Source organism: Syngnathus floridae, chromosome 12 (assembly GCF_059516105.1).
Source record: "Syngnathus floridae isolate MCC-2025c chromosome 12, RoL_Sflo_1.0, whole genome shotgun sequence".
NCBI lineage: Eukaryota > Metazoa > Chordata > Actinopteri > Syngnathiformes > Syngnathidae > Syngnathus > Syngnathus floridae.
The window spans coordinates 4,727,563-4,755,279 of record NC_142424.1 but is presented as its reverse complement, the minus strand read 5'-3'; the positions used below and the strand labels follow the sequence as shown (position 1 = coordinate 4,755,279).

Below are 27,717 nucleotides of genomic sequence, written 5' to 3'. Positions count from 1 at the left end.
TTAATCAAGCGCATCTGTCAGTGTATTTCTTTGTGTTTGTTATTTTTAATTGAGAGGAAGTCGTTTAAAAGTATGCACTGCTATCACATTAAATGCCCAATTGGGGTGTTTAATGTTCAAAAATTAAATTAAATGAGGTTTTTAAAATTACAAATGTCAAGACCGTTGTCTAATTTAACTGAAGTATTCATGTAATTATCTTTAAAAAATATATCGTATTTTTTTTATCATTAATCCTGTCTGGTGCGATCCCTCATTAGGAGGGTGTGCACACTTATGCAATCACAATTGTTTGTCTTCTTCTTTCTTTCTTTTTTTCTATTAACCCAGACAAATGTAACATTACTCAACATAACTATAATTGTGATCTCATAGGCTTTTCTTTTTATTTTCATCTGTCACAAAAAATCTGGCATTCAAACGGGGCCGTGGAAACTTTCTCTATCCACTATTTGTTGTTTTTAGCAGCTAGCCTCGCTCACCTGCAAGCTCGCCGGCGCCGCCGTAAACAACATGAATGATGTGCGGGCCCGGCGAGCGTTTTATTAAATTACGCATTTCAGCCACACGTCAGCGTGTGCCTACTTGATTCATTCCCTTTAATGACTTTGCTGATGTAGACTGTCATGCTGTAATGAAAAGGTAAAGACAAGCAAGCGGCGGCGCCGTAAATAAGTCTCGGGCGCATGAGGAATAATGACAGGAGTTTAATGTCCAATTAGATTAAAAGGCTCTCTGACACAAAAGCAGGATGCTGAGTGCACTGCTCAATGAGCCCGCGCGAGACATTGATTAACGCTAAACAGATCTATTATTCCCGCGCAAGGTAGTGAACAACAGCTCTACCTGCCACGGCTCTGCACGTCGTAAAACGCCGGACGCCGCGTCCGCCCTGCCCGGCGGGTTTGATAAAGATTAACAGAGCAGGCCGATAACGGACTTGTCAAGGGCGTCGGCGTGTCAAGCGGTCGGTGTATCGTTTTCACTTTTCAAGTTCAACCCAACTGCTCCCGTAGGAAATCATGTCAATTCCGATTCATTTCTTCCATAAAGCTCTTATGAACCGAAGAGTCATAAGAAGTTAACCACGCAGAAAACTAAATAACATGAAAGATGACTTTCACGCTACGACAAAAGATGGCGTCGGCAAAAAAGCTCGGCAAGTTACTTTGTTCAAAATGGCCGCTTGAGAACAAAATGGCTGACTTCCTGTTCAATTTCAGTTCCAAGTACCTTGAGACTTTTTCCTACGTACTGTTATGATAGATGTCATCGTTTTTTACGATTGCTCTTCGGGGTGGGTGTCGTGTATCTTATCCACAATTTATGCATTGCTGAAATGTACTTTTCCCCTTTGCCTTGTGTGACCAAATGCAAAAAGGCAGGCACCCGAACTCACGCCGAGGTCACGTACGCAATGTGAGTCGTCGAGGATGATGGTACGCGTAACGTAGAGAGTGTTTGGGGGTGGGGGGCTCATTTGCCTCCATTAACATGGCGCTAGGACTCCATTTGGAGCGCACTTGTCTCATTGATTCGACAAGAAGCCGATCGAAAAGGCATAAACGTGTGTCGTCATGACTACAAGATGAGGCTAACGCAGCCAGTTTTTTTTTTTATTCAAGGCACTATGGTAGAATAAAATAAAAGATCAGGCACTCACTCAAGTGCGTGTTTGTTTTTATGAATGACGACGAGTTGCGCATTTTGCCAACGATACCGACGACGGTGAACATATTTTCTCATTTATCCGTAATTATGAAATATCAAACAAGTAGAATAATGCCTTGAGATACAAGTTTAATTTTGACTATGCTCGTAACATCTAATTGTCTTTCTCCAATCAAATGAATGGAAATTAAATCCATTCCAGTCTGCTCAAATTTTTTTGTGATATATTGTTTTTTTATTTACTATGATTCGATGCTTACTAAAACATAGTAATTATATAATCAAATAGAATGTAAAGGAAATAAGCTATTTTTGCACATTATATAGACGCCCATATGTACAAGTGAGTGTGAAAGCTTGTTTGTCAACACTTTTTTTTTTTTTACATCACACTTATGCACCCGCACTTGAACGGCTTAATTCTTCACGCTTGCCTCTTGGCATAAATGCATCTCATTTTTTTTCATCAGATTTCTAACACTGCTTCAATTGTGTTAAAACTCTTGAATGCATTTGAATTGTTGCTGTGTGTTTTCAACACAACGATTCCGGCACACAGTTTGAGGTGGTGCCGTGTTCCACACAAACAAAAGGTATAATGAGGAAAGAAAAAAAAACGTGTTTCATTCACCGCGTGGAGAATTTAGCCGTGAAAGTTGCACGCTTCTAATAGGAGAAATGGTGGAAAAGTTAATTAACTAGGTAAGCCTTGGGGGGGCTACAAAAACGCATCCCCAAGCAACGGCAAAGAGCCAGAATGACCCCCGGCTACATCAGACCTGCTTACTGATACAGAAAATGTGATTGCTTTTCATATTTCCAACATGATTTTTTTTTCGTCTCCCCCCTTGGGAGTCAGTCACTCACAATGTATTACAATAGGTAGTGCTCAAAAAATATAGGGAAAAAAAAAAAAGAGAAAATTACAAAGCAAGAGGGAATCAGCTAGCTAAATTAATGCTAATGAAATAGCATAATTATAAATGAGAACGTGTTGAAAAACAGAGTCTAAAGAGGCTAAAATAACATTTACCCGCCAAAACAACAAACCTCTCCCACACAATATGTAAATGCCGGATGATCTCCAAATGCACTTTTATTTTTATGAAGTACATTTTTAGGGGTACTTTCGGGAAGCATTTGCCTTTCGAGGTCACGTTAATGAGGCTATTTGTTTGAGGGAACTCTGCGGAATACACAAGCGTCTGGCCACATACAGTCGGTAACTAACAGGCAGCGAGTTGCCCTCTTCACCCGTGTGTGTGCGTTTTCGTGATGGCGCGCGTGTGTGATGTATACCCGTCACCTTCTTGTTACGGCGACAGCAGAGGATAACAATCAGTCCAAGACAAATGATGCGCTCTCCGTTGCTCTGCTGTGTCACCTTTGACCCCCCTCCCCGGTGCGTACGTCCCTGTCTACCTGATGTCTGTCTGACACGCAACAATAGCTCCGTAGAAATATTATACTGTGTGGTATATATTTTGAAATGAAATTTGGCTTTGTATTATTTGTCAAGTAAAGTGCCATTTAAAGTTTCAAGAAAGTTTCTGGATATTCTTCAAAAACTGGCTCTTTGTTGGAGTATCTTAGCAGGTGGTATGTCAGCTAAGATGTTCTGGGGTTCAGACACGTGATGGGTGTCCTCTAGGTAATGTGCTAAAAAAAAAAATGTTTGGTTGGGGGTGCTGTGCTCTTAATGACCATCTGCTCAGAGAGCACTGTTTTAATGAAGATGGATGAGCGGGGGGGGCGACCGTGGGAGCTCCAGGCTGGGGTCTAATGACACATCTATGTCCATCTATGTCAAGTTGGACCTTTGCTGAAAGTTAAAAACAGGTTTCTTCAAGTGTTTTGTCAAACTAGTTGATTTGCTGCCACCACACAGTGCTAATATTTCAACTTTGTCAAAGTAAAAAAAAAAAAAAAACGCCCGGATGAAACTCCTAAGTCTCAAAGCGCAGCTGATATCATGATGAGCGGAAGAGCTGTACCTCAGTGCTCTCCATCGTTTCATTACTCCACCATTAATAACAGAGAAGAAATGTGAGCGTGCAGCATTTGCACCCCGAGGCCTCACCTCAACGATTGTGCGCTAAAATTAAAAATCAGGCCCATGGCCATAACGACGAGCTCCAAACAGTCAACGGTGCTTCTTAATAAGAATTTCACCGAGGGACGCTTGAATAAAGAAGCCGAGCCTGCAGAGGACATTACTTTCCCCGCAAAGGTTGTCAGAGATGTTCACGTTGGATTGATGGATAGAGATGGAAGATGCTCAGAAGAACATCTCCCGCACACTCATCTCCATCATGTGACAGACGAGAGGCAGAGGAGGTGGATCAATGGAAAAAAGCTGGATAGGTACGAGAAATATTCGAAAGAGTGTAACTTGCTTAACGTAGCGCTCGCCCGCGTCGTTATTAAGAGGAATAACGCCAATATGCTGACATCTCCCACACTTAAGTGCGGCCCTCTTAAAAGGATTGACTCAGCTCCCAATGACCTTGCGTTATTAGCAAATCAAAAGTAGATTAATTAATCACGGGTGCTTGTGTGTGTGTGCATTACCTTAAGTGACTGTTGCAGTTTAACTTCCGAGGGAATCGGCCTGTCCTGACACCTCAGATCGCCTAAATGGATCCCTGTGAGTGGTAGAGAGTCTATTAGTGCATTAATTCCGCCGCAGAGCTTTTAACTCTGTGCTTATGAATCATCTCCCTCGAATTTTACCTCAGACATATTGTACTTTTATGTGAGGGCTGCAAAGAAAGGTGAAGAGAAAAGACAGAGGGGGGGGGGGGACACAATACTTGGCTTGTCTAGTACTGCAGGAGAACATGCGCCAAGGCACTGCTGCAGGCGTTTGGATGTTGACTAGAAGAGCGAACACGTGCGATGTTATTTCTCCCGCAGCTTCTGAAGCTATTCCCTCCTGTTACTCTCTGACATTTGGAAAACACAACGCTCGGTTTGGAAGATGGAGGGGAGCCAAGGAGTGCTTTTTGGTGTGAGGACGCAAAAGACAACTGGTCTGTCGTACAAATATGTCGACTTCAACTGTGCTGGATGTGTGCTTTTGAATATGAAAGATGGACAAGCTGCACTGCTTAAAGGTCCCATGCCAAATTATTTTTAGGATACAAGCTTTGTTTTCCTTTAACTGGGTTTGCTTGATAATTGTGTTTTGGCCCGGGACGCCTTATTTCAAGCAATTTTTCAAAAATTGAATCAGTGGCTGTTAAAAAAAACTAATAAAATGAATTATAAGTTTACAAAAACAACAGAGGAATATTTCCAAAATTGTACTTTGCCGTGCTGCAGTGCAGTTGTGCAGACTACAAGCATCATAACAAGCATATCGTTAATTAATACTTACCTCTCTTTGACAGCGTCGTATTGGATCTCATTAGAATGTGGAATGCTGTTGCTGAGTTTCTCCATCAACTCCCACGGCTGACAAGCAATCGGTGTGCCAATACTGCCCCCTGCAGGTGAAATAGGAAACAAATCTCATAAGGACAGTCAAGAAAATTTTCATTTAATTATCATCTACGCGTGAGTGGTAGGAGATGCAGTAAAGAATATTTTGCAATTAATTGAATTATTTAAATGTAAAATGTGAGTTGGACAGGAATTTTATCTTGGAAGTTTGGGAATCTTCTAAATATCATAATATAAAACTATATGACTGGAACGAGCTGAACTGTTTGAAAATCAATATGCTCGGTTTTGATTGGCCGAGTCAAAAAAGTATTGCTTCACAATTTGTTTATTAGTTATCTTACTGAATACCTGGCGTTAAACTATCAGAACGACACTGTCAGTCATAACTAAGCGGATCTTTGTCACGGCAGAATCATTGATGCAGCTCCCGGTATTGAATGTCAGTCGTTTGTTCGTTCAGGTGAGAGTTCAACCATCTTTCATTGGTCAATACAATCAAGGCTGGTTTCAAGGTTGGTTACCATGGCAACCAGGAGCACATTCCACACGGCAAACATGACAGGCCTAGCAGAACTTAATGATTTAAAAAAAAGTTTTAGCATTACAATATACAGCATAGGCAGTGTCAGAAATAAAAATATTAAGAGAATAAAGTTAACAAAGAGAGGATATTATTACTTCATAAGGTAGCTTTCTTTTAAAGTTGTTCAGGTTACTTTTCTCTTAAGTCATGTCGAAAGGTCCCAAGAAAAATCCTTGATGTTAATGATATTACTAATTCACACAGAGCAAAAAAAAAAAAAGTTATGGAGACAGAAGAGTGACGCTGAGATTTGTGCGCCCACCCCTCCCAACACTGCTTGGTACACCGCTACCGTTGCTCACTTTACACTCAGAGCGAAGGAGACATGTCACCGTGGGGAACAGCCGCAACAACAACAACAAGTGAGTTAACTCTTCTCGCCGCGATTATTCATACCTGATGGTATATATATATCTCATTCGGAAGGTATGGCTGAGTCCAATAAAAGACAATTCCATATGTAGGTCAGCTGGGACACGCGCAAATGGATGAATTGATGGATATCCAAAAAAATACGTGCCAAGTCCAAAAGTCAACCGAGCTGGTTTAATATTACTTTCTTCTTCATCTGAGCCCAAAAGCAGCATGCTTCCCCTCAAAAACGCCGGATCCACGTGAGCTCCGTCTGAGCGCTCGGCCTCGGCCATGAGTGGAAAGGGTTGCCAGCTCCTGGTGTCGCCATGCGGCGTGTCACCGTCGCTGGGGAAGATGAGAGGGCACCGGTCCCAGGCAGTCAAGGTGCCCGTGACTTCCCCTCAGTGGGGCGGCCATCCCTTCTCGGGCGTGAACAAAGTGAGCGGCGGGAAGCAGAACGGCGGCCCCGTGACCCTGCCGAGCCTGAGCCTCCACAGGAAGGTGTTGACAAATGGGAAGCAGGACGTGGAGACACAAGATGTAACCTTTCTAGGAGGCTCTTCCAAAAAAGGTAACTGCTGTGCAGACCTCATCCGAGGTTTAACAATGCTAATCCTAGAACGGGTACACTAATACAGATAATCGGGCAAAATTGGAGTATTTTGCTGCCCTTGTGATTAATGTCAGGAAAGATGAGATCATTGTCTCAACGATTATCCTGCGCTTTGTGGGACAAGTGATTTCATTTCCTCACAGATATGCTCTGAAGATGATCAGGGCAGACTATCGTAAATATCCAAGATGTAATAATATGCCAATTTTTTAATACATTTTTCATTTTGGCTTTAACATGCCGATGATGTCATGAGCAGGTTAAAAAAAAATCCTCCTCATTTACTTAAGATGCCTCACCTCATCTGAAGTCTGCATGCCTCAAATACTTCAGCTTGAAATATGTAATCACCCACCACCAAATTCTTCTCACCTTACTCTCTCATGCGGTCATGTCGTCCGACCTCTCGGTCTCTTTTTTTTTTTTTTTAACTGATTAACCAAGCATGAAGCTGATCGCTTAAGTAAGGTGGAACGAGACGAACCGCTCATTAGTGATTAACAGATCTGAAGGTGTCTGCGCCTGTTCGCGTTGTCAAGGTAAATTCCGTAGTTAAAAACAAACACACATGATTTATATTTGTTTGGAGGCCTGGCGGACTAGTGTTTTCGGGTGGAACTAATTTCTAGCAACTCTGTAATCTACTCCCATCTGGCTCGATTATCGTCATCGATATACCCCGATTGACATTTGTATGCATTCTGAGGGTCTTTGGTCCAGCAGGTGGTTCCAGACCTGCCATTGAAGTTCTTGGGCACCCCGCCGGTTCTAACCTCACGATAACCAACGTTCCAATGTCTGTTGTCCCCGGTCATCATCAACACGATGTTACGTCTTATCACCCGTCTCTTGATACAAGGTGAGTGACATCACCAGTCAGCCATTATTAACCCTGCAAGTGTAGCTTACATCATTTTGGTTTCAGGTCAGTGCTGTCCAGAGAATCCCTGGCATCCACCACCCTTAGTCTTTTCGAAACCCAGTCAGTGTTTAGCGGACGAAGCGATTGGCCGTTTGGCTACCGCGTCCTTCCCCCTTTGGGGCAGTTACCGTGTTCCGCCCTGGCCCCCGAGGGCGGCGAGCAACACAACGTGGGAACGGCCATGTCCAGCACGGAGGCCTCTGGCGGCACGAGCACGTCAGCCTCTCTCCCGTCATACCTCTTCACGGGTGATTCCGGGAGCCCCAAACAGCCTAACGCAAAGAAGAGAGCTCTTTCCATGTCGCCCTTATCGGACGTAATGGGGATGGATTTCAACTCCATCATACGTACATCGCCGACGTCGCTTGTGGCTTACATAAATAGCTCACCGGCTTCCCATCCGACAATCTCGCCCATTCAGTCCGAGGGCTACGGCCACTTCCTGGGCGTGAGGGGTTCTTGCATCCCCCAGGTTCATCCCTACACTACGTCACAAGATCTGGGCGAGTGCAGCCAAACAAAGGTTCTAGAAGAGGGCGGGGCTCTGGAGAGTGAGATGGCTAACATGGTGGTGGAACAACAGTCTCTTCCAAATTCAAAGGAAATGGGAACTCTGGGTAAGATTTTAGAAACCTGTCAAGAAGAGACCAACATGACTCTGCAGCTTCACTCAGGTGAAGAAGCTGCTCTCCCTCGGGGACCTCCACCACCCTACCACTCCCATCGGCACTTTCACCTTCCCAGAAGTCAGCACAGAATAAGGACTCAAGAAACCCTCAACCAGGGTCCCGTGGGCCCACCCCGGCATGGCCTCGGCTTTTTACCCCAGATCCCCATGCTGGAGGAAGAAGAGGGCGAAACGGACGACTGCTGCGCCCACTCCTGCCTGTGGACGGACTGCAATGCAGTCTACGACCAAAAGGATGAGCTAGTGAGACATATAGAAAAACTCCACGTGGACCAGAGGAAGGCCGAGGACTTCACGTGCTACTGGGCGGGCTGTCCTCGGAGCCTCAAACCATTCAATGCCCGTTACAAGCTTTTGATCCACATGAGGGTCCATTCGGGAGAGAAGCCCAACAAGTGTACGGTAAATCATCCACCGCTTGTATTCATTAGGATTTTGGGGTAACAGGATCTCGTCTTATTTCTGGCATTGTTCATTTAGATCAAATATTTCCCCATTGTGGAGGCTCTCACCCCCACACCCTCATTTCTTTTCGTCCACTCCCACTGGGAAATTACATAGGACGCAGATGAGTAATGCACTCTGGCCAAGACACACTTCAAGTGTCCGCCATCAACCAGTCAATTATTAACAGCGGGCAAAACGGCTGGCGACCTTTTGTGAGAGAATATTCACTTATTTCTCCAAGCTGCCGCTGTTGCTATGGTTGAAGTGCAAATTGTTGCAATCGCGCTGCTCGGAACTGTCAACTCTTTGTTTACCCTTTGCTGGGATTCAGTTTTTTATCCATTACATCAAGTCTGGAGTCCTTTGCACATTTGTGGCAAATTTTGCAGGAAATTGCGTTGGAAATGTTAGTTGCTAAAAGCTCAGCTGATTTTGCTGGGGAATGAGTGGCAGGTCGAGACTAAGATGCATGCTGTGAAAGTAGAAGCAGTGGAGAACAATTGAAGGGCGCTCTTGTTACACCGTGAATAGAAAGAACAAGCCCAAACTTGTACCTGCCATGGTATCACATGTTTGATTTTCTTTGTGAAGATAATCCAAGACTGGCTACACGATTTGTGAATGTGACTATGATTTATATAAGGTTGAAACCACTAATATTTTAGACTATCTTAGAATTATTTTTCAAGCATTAAAATATCTCTTTTAAACACTGATTTTACAAAAATAAATTAATATTAAAATTGGGCCACTATTTAAATTTCTTTCCTGTTTTGCCAATAAAAATTTCATTGCAATGTCTCACAACAGGAATGAGTGATAGTATCAAGCTCAATGGAAAAGTATTAAAGACAACTTTTTAAAAAAAAAAAAAGGTATTAGAGGTTCTTAATGAAATACCTCTAATATTTCCAAATATGTGGTGAGCGAAGGCAAGCTGTTAGTAAATTATAAATGACAGAGCGGTGAGAGTATGTGAGGAATCTGCACAATAACAAAATAGGACACGCTCTGTGTATTTCCTCCATCAACCCTAAACGGGGAGGACATTCCAACCCCCTGCGAAAGGAAAGACGGAAAGTAAACGTCTGGCCTTGGAATTGAAAAACTGAGTCGCATATTTGAGCTATGCGCTCATCAAGTTGGCATGACATTGCAAAAAAAATACTTTTTTTTTTAAATCGTAGTATTATCCATAGTACCTGGAGAGTACAGAAAATCGCCATGTGTATAAACACTGCACCCTGCTGGCCACACGTTTGAACAAATGAAGCATTGTGTTCATTTGAAATTGACATTAAATATCATTAACATTGTGACCACTTCGCTTTGCGAACGTGAAATGATTTTGTATGATGGTACTGCATCAGTACTGATGATGGCGTCGCATCATTATACTTATAAAAAAAAAAAAAAAGCAATAAAGAATTAGTCCACTGCGTATTAAATACTCATTATATGCACACAGTAGTCCTAAATGCGACGCTTTATGAGCAAGATAGTGTTGAGTAATGACGTCTTATTTTCATGCTTCGGCTTCGGTTTTTTAAGTTTTTTTTTTTCTTTTTTAAATACTAATTTACATTTCCACCCACGCATCAAGGCCAAGCAAGCTGGGTTGTGGCGAGTTCCAGCGAGCACACGCACAGCTTTCAGTTCCTCTCAAAGGAGGACAAAAGAGGCTGAGGTCTTTTTCTGTGAGACTATCTTAACAAAAATGCATGCAGGAGAAATAGCCTACCATGATTAAAGCAGCAATCTTTTTTTTCCCCTTTTCTTTTCTTTCCTCGCAGTTCAAGGGTTGCAAGAAGGCCTTCTCTCGACTGGAAAACTTAAAGATCCACCTGCGTAGTCACACTGGAGAGAAGCCGTACCCGTGCCAGCATCCAGGATGTTTCAAGGCCTTCAGCAACTCCAGCGACAGAGCCAAGCATCAGCGCACCCACCTGGACACAGTGAGTGGTACACAATTTGTCATAAAATCAAAAAAAAAGTCCACTCAGATTTTGGTATGTGTGCTTAGAAGCCATACGCTTGCCAAATACCGGGCTGTGCAAAGCGCTACACTGATCCAAGCTCTTTGAGGAAGCACGTCAAGTCTCATTCCACTGCGGAGATACAGCTACGGAAAAAGGTAGGAAGCAGGGTGTATCGGGGGTCCTCAATCTGAGGTGCCCAGGCCCCTTGGGGTGGCTGAACTGTAACTTAGTGGTCCACAATGAATTATGTCAATTTTTTTCAGTAGTTTTCTTTTTGTAGTTGTTTGAATAATGAATACACCAAATATTCTGTTTCAGTATATTGTGATAATGATGTTCAGTATCATAAGCTCGGCGAATAAACTTTCCCTTTGAATGTGTTGCTGAAAATATATCAAACGCGTCTCTGTTCAAACATCCTCCTACAGAATGTTAGGAGAGTCAGCAGGTCGTAAACTACTTTTTTTGTCACCATAGATACAATCGCTGCAGTGGATAAAGCTCCGTCTTTCATTTGAAAGTTTTTTAATCAAGAAAGTTCGAAATGCCGCAGCCACAAAAGTCAGATCTAATATTAATGTGACCCCTGATTGTCGACTTTGAAGTAAAGGTCATCTCTGGTGACACAAATTGATCTGTCTATGCATCCATCATCTGGGTATACAGTGCATATAAAAAGTCTACACACCCCTGTTTAATTGCATCATAGAAAAGCTAAAGTTTAGTAGGGGGGTTGATCAGGGTCACTTGTGTGCGTGCTGACATGGATTTAACACGCAAATGTTGATCATTTAGCACTAATATCCATATTGTGTCATTTCCAAAGATGAAATCCACAGCTGATGTAACCCAGGAGTCTCTGACAGACTGTTTAACCATCCACCATCTGCACCCAGGCCTCTCTCCACCAGCCAGAAGAGACAACTCCATAGCATCCTCCACACCCTCTCAAGAGCCATACTCAAGTCCGTAAAAAAAAAAAAACATGGGAGTTCTTTCCACATATTCCTAGCAGATATTTATACACTAGCCATTAGACTTACGCTGCGGTTGGCTGCACTTTAAGTGAACGTCGTCCTTTATTTTTTTTTCTCCTCCCCTCTCAGCTGCTCCACAGGGAGGAGAGTCTCCTCACAATCCTCTTATGTGCACCCTGCAAGACAATCACAGGTAACGTGTTCTTCAAATAACTTTTTACATGTGTGTGTTCAATGCACATAATAAATGTGCAGTATTTTACACTGTAAATATGAGTATTATATTTTTTTATAAATAGAATGGAGTAAGATCGTGACGTAGAGCTGTGAAAAATGAATGATTACTAATCTAAATAAATTATTTAATAATTAAAAAAATGTCAATAAATTACAGTATTACACATTCTTTAAACATAATTAATAAATGAAAAAATCTGTTAAATTAGAGGCAGCACAGAGCTACCGCCATTTAACGTGCCTCAAACTGACACCAAATAAAGTTCGGATGATCTAGTATGCTTTTTCTTTCTCATTTCCCGTTTATTGGATCTCCTTCATGTTCTTTCTAATTTCTTTTGTGGAATACGCAAGAACCTATTGAGCACTTCCGAGGCTATAGTAAAGGATTTCTATGTCAAGGCGGCCAGATGCGTCACGGCTCCTCGCTGCTTACAATTGTTCCCCGAGCAGCGGTGGGCCCCGAACCCGCACCGCAGGATTCTGGGTAGACAATCGGCCCGTAAAAGCAGAGCTCGCCTCGCCTCATTGGTCTGGACTAGGCGCTGTTAATGGATGCTATAGCCACCGACGGGAGCAGCCGAGGAATTTGTGAATCATAAAATGTAAAAGAAGAAAAAGAATAATACCATTCAAACATCAGTGGGGGATTGAGGCCAGTGATGAAATTACTTCTTAGAGGTTAAATTAATTGTAAAAACGCTTTGTGGGAACACCAGCGATTGCGTGTCGTCACAAAATCTTTGTTGCCAGATTTGACCAATCACATGACTCCAGTTTTTAGTGACTCCATAAATCTGCAATTATTTTCTGCGCCTCTCGCCCAGTCGGTTTGGATCAGCTACCAAATTGGAAAAAGCAATGTAAAAAAATAGACGGATGTATTAGTGAGTATTAACCGTACGTACGCGACATTTCAGATATGCCGATCCTCCCCCTGGTCGTCTCTTCTGCTTTGACCCCCGCCCTCCACTCTCCCGCCTCCCGCATCCTCCCGGCGGCGTTTCCGCGCAGCCCGGTCGGATCCCCGAATCGGCGGCCGAGCGCAGCCCAGGTATTTGTGGGAGCTCATCGCCGAGCGAAATCCTCGAGGCTTCGAAAAACAAGCCGATGGCGCGCTGCCAAAGAAAAGGTTTAAGGTCAAGTTTGGCATGCGAAGAGCTTATTAGCAAACGTGTGGGCGGCGGTTTGACAATCTGTTTTGAGCAGATTATTGTCACGTACCTTTACGATGGCAATGAAGTGAGACAGGTGGGCAAGTGTTTCAATTTCTGTGTACCTTTAAATAGACAACAACCCCCAGCATTTAGTTCAGGTTTGAAAAGAAAGGTGTAAAAAGAAAAAAAAAAATGAGATGAGAACAGGGTTAGGAAAAGATGGCTTTGCGTCACAATGGGTAATTAAAACTGCGGGTAGTGATGCAAAGGGGCTTCTGCCCTCTCTGTTATGATGAATCTTCAATTATCAAACTTAAGTTAACTTGTTACACGACGCTGGTAGACAAGCTGAGCTATTTAGCATCTGTTTTTGGGGAGGCTCAAAATATATTTTCACCGTGAAAAAAAAATATTCCTGCAAATTGGGATATTCATTGTATATTTGAGAATAAATCAAAATGTGTTACCCGAAGATCTCCCAGGGCAGATGGTGGCGCTTTTTCCCTACGATGGGATGTCAGCGCGAGCCGAGTCCGGTCACCTCATGCCGGCCTTCGGGATCAGCGGAACCTGCAACGCAGGTGATGACCGCCTGTGGATGTTATCGTCACAAGCTGCCATGTTTTGCCGACCGTGTGGATTCACTCACAGGGTTTACCGTGCAAACGTCAGGAGGCGACTTCTTTGACGTGATGGATCCCCTCCCTCGCCGGTCAAGTGTGCCGCAACCCCGCTGAGGAATGACACCACTCTCCTGTGGCATTCCTTTCTTTGCACTATTTCAGGGACGTAATGTCAATAGCAAGCATCTGCGAAAACTTGGTGTAACACATATCTATGCAAATTCACGCAGCTCGTTGTGCTTACAGAAGTAAGAGTCCATGTGGACTTTATGCTCCGAACTGTATTTGGATGTAGAATACTTTTGTCTCCACATCTGGTACGTCAATTTCCTCCTTTCTCCCCTCGTTGTGGAGGCATACATTCGTAACTATAGTAACAAGATAGACTTATTTCACTGCAGGGTTCCGATACATTCTTGTGCCGGGGAAAATAAAAAAAGAACATAAAATGGTTTCTTGAAGGAGATTTTTATACAAGGCATTTGATTGTTATTATAAAAATGAAAGAATCTTTATACGGTGTATAGCAGGAAATGAGAGCTGCTGTGATTGGTGGCCTTATTTTTGAGCTATTGTTGCTATCAGGTATTAAATTGACATTTTTTAAACATGGGTTTAACTTTTGTATATTGGTCATATTTACAGTTTTGACACTCTGGTTAGCAACCTCAATTTGCTTAGGGCTTCCTAAGCATAAGGTATAAGGGCATCCACCACTTTTCATTTTACAATCACTTTACAGGCTGAAGAAGAGGCGGGCGGCAATACCTGGACAAGGCATTTCTGAGGCGAAGCACTACCGCAGGCATCACTCGTCTCAGTTTTTTTTCTTGTTTATTTCTTCTTCTAGAAATCGAAAGGACAAACTGTTTTACTTGAGAACAATACTTCCAGCAAGAAAGTCCTAATTCAGGCAGGAGTTTGGCTTGTTGCTTAGCAACAACATCTTTTTTTTTTCTCCAAAAAGCATTTGCTGAGCTAAAAATCTTTGGTTTGTTTTATGACTGAAAATATGATTCATATAAAAACTATTATTAAATATTCTTAAAATATTATTGGCCATCATGTTCACTTGCGGCATAATGGCAAGTTGCATCATTAGTAGGCTAATTAGCATTACACAAACACAACTTTTGGTACATAAAGGCCAAATTTGGACAGTTTTGGCTCCAACAAATAGAAAAATAAAGCTAAATAGACCATTTAATACATTTTCCCCCTCAAGTTTTCAAGTAAAACGTGTAATAAACATAATTTCATTAGCTAGGTGATGTCATTTCTGCTGAGTCGTACCTCACTTTTTTTCTCTTTCAGTAAGCTAAAAATGTTATTTTCATGTTATGAGACACAACTTCAGAACTAAATGATTCAAATACTTCTCCAAGTTTGGAATGATGTAATTTTAATTTCTTTTTAATAAAAGAGCGGTGGGGGGGATACAAGGTTCAATTACTTCTTCCCCACCTTTACTTATATTAAAAATATGTATATCAGGGTTTTAGAATAATGATCGTTGCTGATTTAATGCCATTAAAAACCAGTCTGATCTCAACCACCATTTGGTGGAGTTTGAGCGACATATTAAAGCACTGCCCACGTATGTATGTATTATCCAATGAACAAAAAAGGCGTGTAGTATTATAATCATTATTATTATTATTTCCGCCAAGTGTGAGCGAGCTTATCTCCTCCCAGTTGGCTGGGAGTTTTCTAGCAACTGTTGCCCGGTGAGGCAGCGCCATAGCCACGGTAGTCGTGGCGACTGTAACCCACCAACAACAAGCTCTCGCTTCATCATTACCACCTCCTCCACCATCCTCATACTCACCCGCCGCTCCACAAGCAGGTTTGGAAACAACCTTTTATTTTTGCCCTTCTCCCATTTGTTGGTTTCCTTCACATTCAAACGCTTCTTCTTTAGTCTTTGAGACGCGATCGCGGTGTTTGGGAGTTGTTTTTTTTCTCTCTTTTTTTTTTTTTTTTTTTTGTCCAGCGGAGGTTCGCTCGCTCGCTCGCTCGGCTGGCTGGTAGCAGTTTTTGCTAGCGATGGTGCTTCTTTGTAACGTGTTAGCTTTCAGCGCTAACGCCGCCTCGATCGCCTGGTCTATTTGCTCATCCGCGGCGTGGAGATCGTGTGCCGACCGGCGATCGCTCCGAATACGCTTTGAGGCCACGTTGATTTTTAGACTGAAATCTTGAAATAAACCTCGCTAGTCAGGTGCTAGCTCCGGGTGCCCCCCCCAACCCCCCCTCTCCCATGCTAGCTGGTCAGCTGGAGCAGGTGTCTCGCCCCCCCTCCCCACTCACAATGCCTGTATCGGGAAGATATGTGATCACAATTTCTCAATAAACTACAACAGCCACGCCGGAGCGAAGTGTTATTATTATTTTTTAAGCAGGGGTTGTCCGTGCCTCTAATAATAGCTAAGTCATTACTTTCCCTTTTGTCTTAATGGGTGGCAAAAGCGAGATCGCGGCGTCGCTAGCTCCTCAACCCGCCTGCCCCTCTTTTGTGGTTTCGGAAGCTGATAAGCTAACTGATAACGCGAGGTTTAAAGTTACGTGTTTATATATGGAGGGCCGTTTCTAAAAGTAACACCTGTTTAATGGCGGTCTGGCTTTTTTTAGTGGCGGACCACGCTCAATTGGGAACGATACTGTTTGATTTAGGGACTGACAAAATATCGATATCGCCATCTATCGTATTCACACAGCATCGATACATAAGCATCAGCTGGAGATGTTGTTATTGCTCCTGGATAAATTTGAAATCATAGTGATTTTTGTTGTCAGATATTGGCACTGTATTGTGATGTTGGTGCAAAAATACCTGATCATATTTATGTGGCTTTCAGCCAATTTGCAACCAATCCATTACACTTGGAATATGACAATACATAATATATATAGTATTTATAGATATAGATATTGTTGCTTTCTGATGGAAGCCAACTATATGAATTTTTGTACTTGGCGATATAATATTGTCGTTAAAATACCTGATAATATTGTGGAGTCTAATTGGAGGACCAGGGTCAATTTGGAACCTATTAACAGCAGGATTTGGAAAAGATCTTTGGAAGCCTATCGATTCACACCTGTGCACATTTAAATACATGTTATAGAGTTTCAGACAAAAAATTTGACATTTTGAGTTTACCACCTGTCGCTTATTTCCTATGAGGGTATAACAGGAGCAGGTGACGTCGTAGGTGGTGGGGGTTGTTGGCTGCAACAGGTGGCTTCACCTCGATGTACTTGAACGCATCACAAAAAGACCTGCAATATATCCAAGTCGTTGCAAATGCATAATAGCCAAAGTTACAGAATAGAAATAATATTGATCTGTTGGCATTTGCAATCAAAAAATGGGTCGTGCACTCTCCTCCCTGTTCAGTTTTGGGGGACTGCTAGTTATCAGCTCATGTTACCTTTTACCTGTCATCTGGCTGGGAAGGAGTCGTGTCGTGCCACCTGCCGCCCGGATCCTGTTGCATTTCCAATCACTAAAAGAGGGGGCTGATTAATTCAATTATGCAGCCATCCATTTTCATGGCTCAGCAGAATGCAGCTTGTATTCTGTTTGCTTTCTGCCTTGACCCAAACAGACTTACAGTTTAGGTTGGCAGTGAAAGTGGAGACTGTTTTCTAGACCGAAGCCGGATCAGCCGGTCTAAGATGACCAAGATCTTATGACAAAGAGTCAGGAATCACAAATTCTAAAAAAAAAAAAAAAACATTAAATTCTTAGAAATTCTGATAAAATTGCAACTTCATTAATGACAAAAGTTTAATATTACAAAAATAAAGTGCTCATTATTCTCCACAGTGAAAGCACGTTTTATTTTTATTCAACACAAATTAGTCTGAGAAAAACATTCGCATACAATTATATTTCTATTCATATTTTTTTAAACAATATATCGTCTTCTTTCTTCTGTGTCCCCTCACTCCTTGTCACCAGATCCCTGCCTTGCCTTGCCTCGCCTTAAAGTTGTGCAACTGCTCTAAAAAGTCATGACTCAACCTAGCTAACTAAAAAAAAAGTACATCAGCAAGCATTTTCTCCAAGGGGGAACCTCGGCCCTTGTCGTCATTGTCACGTTAGCGAGAGGAATTGAATCGGCCGGGCGGGTGCAGGGCACAAAAATGTTGCCCTCCTCTGTCTCTTTTGTTCCTGTGTGTCTTTGTAGGGATTGCACTTGCTCGGCGGAGCACAGCGTTTAAGTGGGCCACAAGGGAGTGTAGTGTGCCTGAATGGTGAGGCAGAAGGTGTGTTTAGTGCGTGTGTGTGTGTGGAGGGGGTTGGGGTGAGGCAACCTGGGAGTTTAGTTGAGTGCAGGGGGGGGGTTCTCTTTTTTTTTTTCTTCTTTTCTTTAAAAACATCATTTGACGGGCTGAGTAGTTTTTTATTCCAAAATTGCATCATCTCTATTTATGGTCAGGCAGAGGTGTCAAAAAATTCTTATTTTATGAACAACTTCTAGATTATCAAGTGTTCCTAACGTTAGCAACATTCAAATTTCCTGCACACTGGAGATTTGGCCTAATCGTACGATACGAAGAAAATAAGCGCTACTCGTTTTTCCTGCACCTCGCTGCAGCCATTGACTCGTCTTTGTATTCCAACTCGGAGGTCAGCCGTACTAACTGCGAATGCAAGTGAAAGCTCAAAAAGACACCCACAGAAAAAAGGCCCAGTGTGATACGTGAGATAAAGGGAAGAAGAAGTCCGTCCCCGGAGAGAGTGGAAGCTGTAAGGAAACCCGGCTTAATTAACCAAGAGAGGTTTGTTCATGGAAACTGTGATGGGGAGGACGCCCCCGCCCCCATTCACCCACTCCCACCCCCAGGAGGCATGTCATAGTCTTACTTCTAAATACTACTCTATTATTAACTCACCATTACAAATTATCACCGAGCTGTTATATTCTTGTTGTTTACTAGTTTTACGGCAAAACGACTAGACCCATTATCGCCGTTCAAACGTGTCCACGCGCAGGTTGACAAAGCAATGAGGAGCCGCGTCTATTTGGAGTTTGTTACATATTAACCGGCTTTATGGCCGCTAACCTGGAGACGGGGCCATGTGCCGCTGATGCATGAGCTGCTCGGTACATTGAGTACCACGCGGCGCAGAACAGGTGCCATCGATTCCGCCAAGACGGATGAGGCTGTTATGGCGCCGGGCCTCGGCGTGGTTTGACTTTGCGAGACAGAAATGCTATGAAATAAAGACGATATTAATACTATGTAACTGACCAAATATTGGAATTTAGGTTGTAAATGTAGGTCAGCGTCTCGCTCTCTCTGACCATCCCTATTCAGGTGTCAGTTAAGATGTGACCGGTTTTGCCGGTTTGACGAGCGGCCACGTCAGATCGTGCGTCGAGGATTCACGGGAAAGGCATGGTACGCTATTTTTGGGATGTCTTGATTAAAACTAGTCAATTTTGTCTTCTTAGGCGCCATGCAGACCCCCGAAGCAGGCGCTGACTCCACCTCCACCGTCCCTATTCAGACCAGCGTGCCTGTCCAGCCGGCCGGTTCGACCCAGCAGCTGCCTGTCCAGCAACAGGTAACGCCTTCGCCGTCACAAAGTTAGTTCGCCTCGGAATCTTTAATGCCTTTCTCGGCCATTGCATTCCAGACGCAGACAGTTCAACAGGTCCAGCATGTTTACCCAGCGCAGGTGCAGTACGTGGAAGAAAACAGCGGCGTCTACACCAACGGCAACATGTGAGTCAGGCCTCCGCCCCTGCCTGCTCACACACACACACACAGGGAGGGATTACGTCCCAAAAGCCTGCCGACTCGCCCCTCGAGTCTTCTGGCGCCGCCATTGATGTCACAAGCACATGGCGGCGGTGGCGCGCTTGTGCTCCATCGCGCGCAGTCACCTGAACATGACCAGAAGTAGGCCTCCTGTTTTCTTAAGTGCCGCGGTTTCTACTCTGGGCCGCTGGTGCGTGTTCAGACATCTCCACATGTGGACGTACACACAGAAACTATTGATTGAACGCAGGCCTGCACACGAAATGGCTTTACACGCCTACAATTACTCACAAGCCCAAATAAGTGTTAAATAAAATCACTCATAGTAGTCGTCTTCCCAAACAGAAGAACCTACTCGTACTCGGAGCCGCAGCTATACAGCCAGAACAGCGGCGGGAGCTACTTTGACACGCAAGGGAGTTCGTCCCAAGTGTCCACGGTGGTCACCGCCCATGGGATGGCCAATAACAGCGGCGGCGGGGGGAACGGAGGCATGAGCATGGGCCTGGCGGGGGCTCAGGTAATCGGTAGCGGTTCCGGGGCCTACCTCATGGACAACGCCGCCGCCCACCCTGCTGCCCAGACTGCACGGGCCTCCCCGGCGACTGTAAGTGGCCCGACCAGCGTCCCCCCCCCTCCCCTCCTTATGACTTCCAAACTTTCACATATAGTATTGTCGCAGTTCATGGTAAGCAAATGAATCGCTAATCCGATTTGTCTCCGATCGGGAACTGCTACTGTGAAGCGGACGGCCATTTTAAGAAAGTCAGCCTTTTGTTTGACTGCAATTAGAATGAATGGTTACATCATTACGGTTATACAAGTGGGAAATTTTGAATAGAGGAAAAACCTTGCAAGGAAAGAATTCATGGTAATGCAATTTGCACATGTTATTTTTGTTGCGTGAACGGCCATTGTGGTGGTTGGATCTGTCACAGAGGAATCTAGAAGGTTTGGTTATCTGCGAGCTTTCTATTTTCACCGTGCCAGTTGGATGCCTTTCAACTTCGTTTCGTGTCTTAACGAAGCAAATCTATCAACAAGTGCATCTCAGTGAGTTAGTATGAAATTGTTTCTTCAAGGTTATTGAGGTAGCATTTTTTCTAATCTAATTTAAATAAATTTATAAAAAATAAATCAGAAATATTATATGCTTTATTCTAATTTACTTAAACAGAATTTTCCACCATCTTCCTACAAACTGCGTCACAGAATTTATTTTGAGTTCTGCTTGGCTTGCTTTGTGGTCTTTCCTAGACTTTCTTTATTTTAGTTACCGGCTACTAAATGTTCATTTGTTTACTTGGCCTTCCTGTCTTTTTTTTTTTTGTTTCTCTCTTCTTACATTTTGTTGTCCTGTGCTTGGTGGTTTTTGTCAGATTGAAATGGCGATTGAGACGCTCCAAAAATCTGAGGGTTTATCCAGTCAGAGAAGCTCGCTGCTCAACAGCCATGTAAGTTGCAACGCTGTGCCTTCCTTCCTTCCTTCCGCTTTCCTGCTTGCCTCTTTTTCTCAACTCCCGTCTTTTTTTTTTTTTCTGCATTATTAATCCCTTCTCACTACAACAATTTGATGCACTTACCGAGTTATAATTACCAAATCTGAGGAAAAATCAAATATGACTTCTAGACGATTCCAAAAACAATTGGAGCCAAATTTCCACGTCCGTATATTGCAATAAAGAAATTTAAGATGCGTCTTTTGTCTTTCCCTTCAGCTGCAGTGGCTGCTGGACAACTACGAAACAGCAGAGGGTGTGAGTCTACCGCGATCCACCCTCTACAATCACTACCTGCGCCACTGCCAGGAGCAAAAACTGGACCCGGTCAACGCGGCGTCCTTCGGCAAACTCATTCGCTCCATCTTCATGGGACTCCGCACGAGGCGCCTCGGGACGAGGTCGGCTCTCGTTGGCTCCTTTTGATAACCGGCGTTTCTTGTCGCTTGACATTCTTTTTATGCCTTACAGGGGGAACTCCAAATACCATTACTATGGTATCCGCGTCAAGCCCGACTCCCCGCTTAACAGACTCCAGGAGGACATGCAGTATATGGCTCTCAGGCAGCAACCCGTTCAGCAGAAACAGAGGTAAAGCGAGGTCACAAGTTCATGCCTTCTGGGGTTTTTTCTGGAAACTGACCAGTCCCACAATTTCAGGTTCAAACCAGTGCCCAAGTTTGACACCAGCCCCACAGAGAACTACTCCAGCGGGGGTCAAAACCAGCCAGGGGCAGCAGAGCAGACAGTCATCGCACAGAGTCAGCACCACCAGCAGTTCTTGGGTCCGTATTGACTTGCTATGAAATCTCATAAACCACTCGAAAGGATTCTCCTTGATTTAACTGTTACTATGGCAACAGATGCATCACGGGCACTCCCCGACTTTGCGGAGCTGGACCTGGGGCAGAGCAATCCGGAGAACATCAGCACGGAGGACGTCAAGGCTCTCCAATCACTTTACAGGGAGCACTGTGAGGTACAACAGATTTTTTTTTTTGAAAGGCCTCAACATGTGGAGGTTAACTCCTGAAAGATATAATATGGAGTGAATGACCTGCCATCAACATCACCACCACACTGCTCTATTTAATTCCACATCTAACTGCATCTTTTTCACATACTCTCGCATCAAGTTCAAAGTTCATTAAAAGCAATAAACACACACAATCAAATGTGGTCACGATCCACACTGTGAAAAGGTTGTGTGTGTTGACAGTCACTTCTTTTTTTAAAATGCCAACTGCTGGCATTTAGAATGTTCTCATCATAAAGTTGTTGCTTGGGAAAATCATGACCAGGTCATTGAGTTTATGATTTTTAAACCATGACTTCATAATCCCTTCTCTTTTCCCCGCTTTTGTTCTCAGGCTATCCTGGACGTGGTCATCAATCTGCAGTTTAGTCTCATTGAGAAGCTTTGGCAAACGTTTTGGCGTTACACTTCGCCCGACACTGTAGAGGGCGCCACTATAACGGAAAACAGGTGAGGGGCAAAGGGATGGTGTAATTCTAAGAATTTCGCTGCGTTGCTGAAAATTGTCAGCGTTTATGTCCGATGCACAGCAGCGTAAGTGAGATTGAAGCCCGACTCCCGCAGCCGCGGCTGATGGCGCTGTGCAGACACGAAGCCGTGCTCAAGTGGATGAGCACCTGCGACCATCTGATGTACCAGGCCCTTGTGGAGATCCTCATCCCCGATGTCCTGAGACCCATTCCCAGTGAGCCATCAAAACGAGTCGTCACATGGTAACGCTCTGAGCTGACTTCGGTTTCCAATTGACTTGACAGGTGCCTTGACTCAAGCCATTCGCAATTTTGCCAAAAGCCTGGAAAGCTGGCTCAATAATGCCATGAATGCGATTCCGCAGAGGATGATCCAGACCAAGGTATGGACTTTGTTCCACTCCGGTTCTGTAGGGGGCGGTAATGCTCACAACAGAAAAGATTGTCGCAGTATAACCTGAGTCTCTTCACGCTTTTTTTTAATTAGGTTGCCGCTGTTAGTGCCTTTGCGCAAACCCTACGCAGATACACATCTTTGAACCACCTGGCTCAAGCGGCACGCGCCGTGTTGCAAAACACGTCGCAGATCAACCAGATGCTAAGCGACCTCAACCGCGTCGACTTTGCCAACGTACAGGTCGGTGGATATGAAGTATTTGTTAAGTGCAAGATTTTTTTTTTAAAAAAGTTCAATTTTTGTATTGTACGTTGCAAAGTAAACTACAATTTGTAAATTACTAAACACGAACAGGAGCAAGCCTCGTGGGTGTGCCAGTGCGAGGAAGGCATGGTCCAGCACTTGGAGCAGGACTTCAAGGCTACCCTACAGCAGCAAAGCTCTCTGGAGCAGTGGGCGGCCTGGCTGGACAACGTGGTCACGCAAGTACTGAAGCCCTATGAGCAGCGGCCCAGTTTCCCCAAGGCGGCCCGGCAGTTCCTACTCAAGTGGTCCTTCTACAGGTGAGCAAAGACAAGCACACGCAGTCAGCCCAGAAAAGGAAAGTCGTTCATATTCTTGGGTATTACAGTTCGATGGTCATTCGGGACCTGACCCTGCGCAGTGCCGCAAGCTTCGGTTCTTTCCACCTGATCCGTCTGCTCTACGACGAGTACATGTTCTACCTGGTCGAGCATCGAGTGGCCCAAGCTACCGGAGAGACTCCCATCGGAGTCATGGGCGAGGTATGCCTTGTTTACATTCAATTTGGGCATCAAATTGCCAAATTGATTTAGAGAAGGCTAAATTATGCTTTTGTTTTCCATTTTCAGTTTGACAGCCTGAACAGCCTGTCGCTTACAAACGTCGATAAAGGTACGTGCTTCCTCACTTCCTGTCCTGCTCTAAGTATATTCGCCTCTTTACACTCAGTTTCTGTGATACCTCAGATGAAACGAGCGGCATGGACAGCGATTTAGACGAGGACCCCGAGGAATCCGGGGAACCTCTGGCCAAACGCGAAAAGTCGGAGCACGAGGTGATCCAGGTGATCCAGGTGGGCACCCTGGAGGATGGATCCCACCCGGTAGTGGGCGTGGTCCAGCCCAGCATCCTCCACTCCCTCCCTCAGTCTCCGCGGGACCACAGTGAGCACATTCTGACCCCCTCGGCCGGCACCCCCACCATCCGCCACTGCAGCGCCACGGGCAACACCTACGCCTCGGTTTGATGCCGACGTCCCGTCTCGCTTCGACGACATATCCGTCAGCCGCCACGTTTACATCTGTCTTTCTGCACTCGAGTCCGACAAGGGATCGATGCGGTTTTTCCCGTATCCGTTCTGAATGCTGCGTCCTCCCTCGAGCCTTTGGCGGAATTCGCTAAAGGAAGAGGACCACATGAAACACAGGGTCTTACAAAAATCGACTGTCTACTACTGATGTCTACGAGCTCAAACGCGGCCCACTGTATATAGATTTCCTTCTAATTAGTACAACCCAAAAAACTCATGGTGCTATCATTGTGGTCTGTTAAACTAGAAGACGTTCTCTCAATGTTTCCCAATCTTTTACTGAGCCAGGGCATATACAGTACACACTATGAAAAAAAAAAAGTTTGGGATATTCAACTTTTTGGGTGAAACTTCAGGATGAACTTAAAATACTCCATAACCTGTCCAGGTGAATTTAATTTTAAGTAACATTTTAATTTATACAAGTCGCACCCGAGTATAAGTTGCAGGACCAGCCAAACTTAAAAAAGTGACTGTCATGTCAATTTGCAATTATTCTGCCTGACATTCAGATAAAAGTTTTTTTTTTTCATCCATAATTATCGAAACATTATCTGAAACTTAATTTCCCGCGGCACGCTGCGTTTGGGAATCACTGAGTTATCGTGACTGATTATTTTCAGAGGATTGTATGTAGCCGTACGTGCGGAGTTTGACCAGCGGTAGCCTTTGTATCACTAGCTGCATCGTCAAGATTTTTCACCCCTAATGTGAGACGGACCCCCCCCACGAGGAATATGTGCGCTGCTGCTACTCCTGTAAATAGAAGCGATACCATTAGGCCGACCTGGTTGTACAAACCCCAACATCCTTACCGCTAAACTATTATGCACTCGGAACGTAACGTTTGCCTTTGTCCATGTAATCATGAAATCAGCCTTTTGGACACATAACCCCCCCGCCGCACCCTGACCCCCGTCCGTTCCTCTTTTTAGCAGTTTTCTGTCTCAATCAAATCTCTCGCAAAAAGGACCAAAAAAAAAAATGTAAACAAGAGGTAACTGAGGGAGCGCCAATCGTTGTGCCATGTCACAGAGCAGAAGGAATGTCAGGGATTTAATGTACCTCGGCTTTATCACAGTGCCTTATCCTAACATGCAGCTCTTCTTCGAGTGCACACACACACCATCCAGCCACCCGCTTTTATTTTTATTCCCCTCCATTTTAGTTTGGCGCCTCCCTGTCCACAGAGAAGTCTTTTGGATTTGGGCCGTATTGACTGAGGGGATGCCGCCACTTTTGCTTTGGTCCGGATTAGCGCGGCTAAGCTTTTTAATTCTCTCAATCGCATCATACTGTTTAGCCTTTCGCTCCTATTCCGGCTCAGTTTGCCAGGCCTGCTCCTGCCCTCTCTCGCTCCTGTTCCTGCTATTTTTTGGGGTATATCACAAGGATTTGGACAATTTAAAATGATTCCATTCATTTGGACACCTCAACCTCCCGCTGCGCTCTATCGACATTCACCACCTCTCCGCTTGTCCTCACAACTGCTTGTGCTTTTATTTCTCACTCGCTCTGCCTTGTTGTTGTTCTGTTTTTTTTTTTTTACCTGAGTGTTGTTGGAACACATCCATCAGTCACCCTACCTCAAGCCAGTGGTGCCAGCCCCCTTCACTCCTTTCACACCTGCAGCACTGTCTGTCCAAACCTTATTGCACACACTCAAAAAAAAAAAAAAAAAAAGTTGCCTACTGTACCGCACAGAGGGGAAAAATCTGCTTTTTGCTTTTCTCGCACATTTTCATTTCCGTTTTTACGCCCAACAAACACCCAAACCCCTCCCACTTCATCTTTGTACACTACGGACCAAAAGTAGATATTTTCTGATATTCAAAGAGATATATAAATAATATAGATCGAAATGTATAGTCTATATATAAATATATAAATACTTCTACACTACATATACGTGTTGCTTTCTGATTGTGGACGTAGCTGTGTGAAGTGGACTGAAAAGGGAAAAAAAAAAAGGCACGTGGACTGTACCATCTATACTTGAACTGTTAAAAGCGGCGTATGTTGTGGACATTACTGAGATTAAGCCTCCTTATTTTGGTTTGGACCACTTCTTTGTATTCATGTTTATTTATTGATATTTATTACATTTAACCGCGGTATAGTTAAGGAACGATACGCCCACAAAAGTGCAAAACTACTGTATAGGAAGTCTCGGCGTGATGACTTTTGTTGATTTGTTTTTGTTGAAAACTGCTGTAATTGGTTGAAAGGTGAGATTTGCGGAGGATAAGGCTGTACTGAATCTTTGCCTTACGCAAAAGGTTTGGAGGGGGGGGTGTCTGTTGTATAAATCCACAACACGTCGATGGTAAATTTGTATTTGTGCCTGACATGAGGAGAAAAAAAAAAAAGGTTTTGCTTTCTTCAAATCGTATAGTTGTGCTTTAGGAACATCAAGTGCTTTCTGGTCTGTGCTGCTAGAAATTATTTTTTTTCTTAATATTTAGTGCCAGACAGTGATTTTTTTTTTTTTTTACGCTAAAGCTGCCAACACAATTTTTGTATGTTTTTGTGTTGCGTTTAAAAATGTTTTTGTTGGAGTTATATTCCCAAGCAGAACACGTAAGCTCTTTCTTAAAAAAGAAAAAAGAATAAAAAAATAAATAAAAAGAGAGAACAGGCAGCTTCACTTGACCCTCAGCAAGACTCCAGTGCCTTTAACTCGGCCCCGCCCCAAGCCCGACGGACGCCCTCGAGAGACATTTTGTTTTGACCACGGCATGGGATTATTATTTATTATTCATAAGTAGTTCATGAGTGTGGTAGATGAAGCTTCTTTTGAATTAATTGTACAGAACTATCAAGAAAGTTGCTGTAAGTAAAACCTTTTTTGTTTGATTATTCCTCATGATGGTAATTTCTGTTGCTCTTATTTTGATTGCTGTGATTTGTATTTGGTTGTTTTCAAGTGCCATCTTAGTGCGTTCATCTGTAGCACGCTCAAATGCAAGCACAAGCATTTTATGGCAAGAGAATTTTCCTGATGTTTTTTTTTCCCTCAATCCAGCCAAGATTGAAAAGAAAATGTAAATAACCCCAAGTGAAGGTATATTTATTTGTCCTGGTTGATCGATTTTTTTTGGGGGGGGGGGATCCTTCTTTTGATCATGTATAATATCTAATATAATATTATCCACACAATTTCCATGTCTTTCTTTCTCTGTGTGCTGTTTTTTCTTCATATATTTTTCAACTTGGCAAGAACGTAGGATGATTTGTATTGTTGTATTTTGAAACAAGGCCGACCGGGGGACTTTTTGTATTTACAAAGACATTGTTTTAGTGTGTCGTATTGCTGAATATAGAAAATTATTAAAAAGACACATGTAGTTTGTTTTTTCTGAATATTTCAGATCTCAGCTCAGGCTAGCTTAGTGTTGTTTCCGACCCCCCTCCGCCCCTCCTTCAATTTTGTGACTTTGTCTTGGCGGTAATAAATGTTTTCTTGTCCAAAGCACGTCTCCTGTGTGTACAAACTTCACCTTAACACG

General features: G+C 43.7%; 3 protein-coding genes across 10 annotated transcripts in view; 2 read left to right on the top strand and 1 right to left on the bottom strand.

The window, feature by feature from the left end:
• The window catches only part of unc5cb (unc-5 netrin receptor Cb), a 123,186-nt gene extending 105,788 nt beyond the window's left edge, over nucleotides 1-17,398 (bottom strand). The window contains exons 1-13 of one of the 4 annotated variants that reach the window (XM_088391487.1): nucleotides 17,313-17,398; nucleotides 17,137-17,204; nucleotides 16,862-16,977; nucleotides 14,467-14,544; nucleotides 13,943-14,066; nucleotides 13,725-13,851; nucleotides 13,543-13,667; nucleotides 13,143-13,197; nucleotides 12,827-13,036; nucleotides 11,748-11,857; nucleotides 10,467-10,671; nucleotides 5,051-5,159; nucleotides 4,243-4,316 (exon numbers count right to left, since the gene is read on the bottom strand). The gene's annotated coding sequence lies outside the window, so the exon portion shown is untranslated. Of the gene's footprint in view, nucleotides 1-4,242; nucleotides 4,317-5,050; nucleotides 5,160-10,466; nucleotides 10,672-11,747; nucleotides 11,858-12,826; nucleotides 13,037-13,142; nucleotides 13,198-13,542; nucleotides 13,668-13,724; nucleotides 13,852-13,942; nucleotides 14,067-14,466; nucleotides 14,545-15,526; nucleotides 15,678-16,861; nucleotides 16,978-17,136; nucleotides 17,205-17,312 lie in introns of those variants that run through there. The other 3 variants (XM_088391485.1, XM_088391488.1, XM_088391486.1) reach the window with 3 other exon arrangements.
• glis3 (GLIS family zinc finger 3) lies at nucleotides 5,999-14,669 on the top strand. Of its 4 annotated transcripts, none has more exons than XM_088391490.1 (10): nucleotides 5,999-6,626; nucleotides 7,389-7,527; nucleotides 7,594-8,680; nucleotides 10,519-10,680; nucleotides 10,749-10,859; nucleotides 11,531-11,669; nucleotides 11,811-11,874; nucleotides 12,839-12,972; nucleotides 13,549-13,656; nucleotides 13,727-14,669. In XM_088391490.1, the coding sequence occupies exons 1-10, from the start codon at nucleotides 6,347-6,349 to the stop codon at nucleotides 13,810-13,812; spliced, it is 2,310 nt and encodes a 769-aa protein (XP_088247616.1). In that variant the 5' UTR covers nucleotides 5,999-6,346; the 3' UTR covers nucleotides 13,813-14,669. The 4 variants fall into 4 exon arrangements, 1 of the variants encoding a protein (XP_088247616.1); XR_015861598.1 differs by having other exon boundaries at nucleotides 6,022-6,063; nucleotides 6,275-6,626; nucleotides 12,839-13,656; nucleotides 13,727-13,764; XR_015861599.1 differs by having other exon boundaries at nucleotides 7,392-7,527; nucleotides 12,839-13,656; nucleotides 13,727-13,764.
• rfx3 (regulatory factor X, 3 (influences HLA class II expression)) lies at nucleotides 15,375-27,680 on the top strand. Of its 2 annotated transcripts, XM_088391491.1 has the most exons (17): nucleotides 15,376-15,544; nucleotides 19,164-19,276; nucleotides 19,349-19,437; nucleotides 19,819-20,080; nucleotides 20,853-20,927; nucleotides 21,192-21,373; nucleotides 21,444-21,563; nucleotides 21,633-21,757; nucleotides 21,836-21,951; nucleotides 22,343-22,458; nucleotides 22,539-22,693; nucleotides 22,764-22,861; nucleotides 22,966-23,115; nucleotides 23,230-23,438; nucleotides 23,507-23,660; nucleotides 23,748-23,790; nucleotides 23,865-27,680. In XM_088391491.1, the coding sequence occupies exons 2-17, from the start codon at nucleotides 19,169-19,171 to the stop codon at nucleotides 24,143-24,145; spliced, it is 2,283 nt and encodes a 760-aa protein (XP_088247617.1). In that variant the 5' UTR covers nucleotides 15,376-15,544; nucleotides 19,164-19,168; the 3' UTR covers nucleotides 24,146-27,680. The 2 variants fall into 2 exon arrangements, with proteins under 2 accessions (XP_088247618.1, XP_088247617.1); XM_088391492.1 differs by lacking the exon at nucleotides 20,853-20,927 and having other exon boundaries at nucleotides 15,375-15,544.
• Nucleotides 27,681-27,717: the final 37 nt, after the last annotated feature.

What these genes read in the sequence shown, in the direction of transcription:
- glis3 (XM_088391490.1), top strand. Translation starts at nt 6,347, where the DNA reads ATGAGTGGAAAGGGTTGCCAGCTCCTGGTGTCGCCATGCGGCGTGTCA. An exon ending in AGAAGCCCAACAAGTGTACG is followed by an intron (nt 8,681 to 10,518) that starts GTAAATCATCCA and finishes CTTTCCTCGCAG; the next exon opens with TTCAAGGGTTGCAAGAAGGC. An exon ending in GGCGGCCGAGCGCAGCCCAG is followed by an intron (nt 12,973 to 13,548) that starts GTATTTGTGGGA and finishes TGTTACCCGAAG; the next exon opens with ATCTCCCAGGGCAGATGGTG.
- rfx3 (XM_088391491.1), top strand. Translation starts at nt 19,169, where the DNA reads ATGCAGACCCCCGAAGCAGGCGCTGACTCCACCTCCACCGTCCCTATT. An exon ending in GCCACTATAACGGAAAACAG is followed by an intron (nt 22,459 to 22,538) that starts GTGAGGGGCAAA and finishes TCCGATGCACAG; the next exon opens with CAGCGTAAGTGAGATTGAAG. An exon ending in AGAGGATGATCCAGACCAAG is followed by an intron (nt 22,862 to 22,965) that starts GTATGGACTTTG and finishes TTTTTTAATTAG; the next exon opens with GTTGCCGCTGTTAGTGCCTT.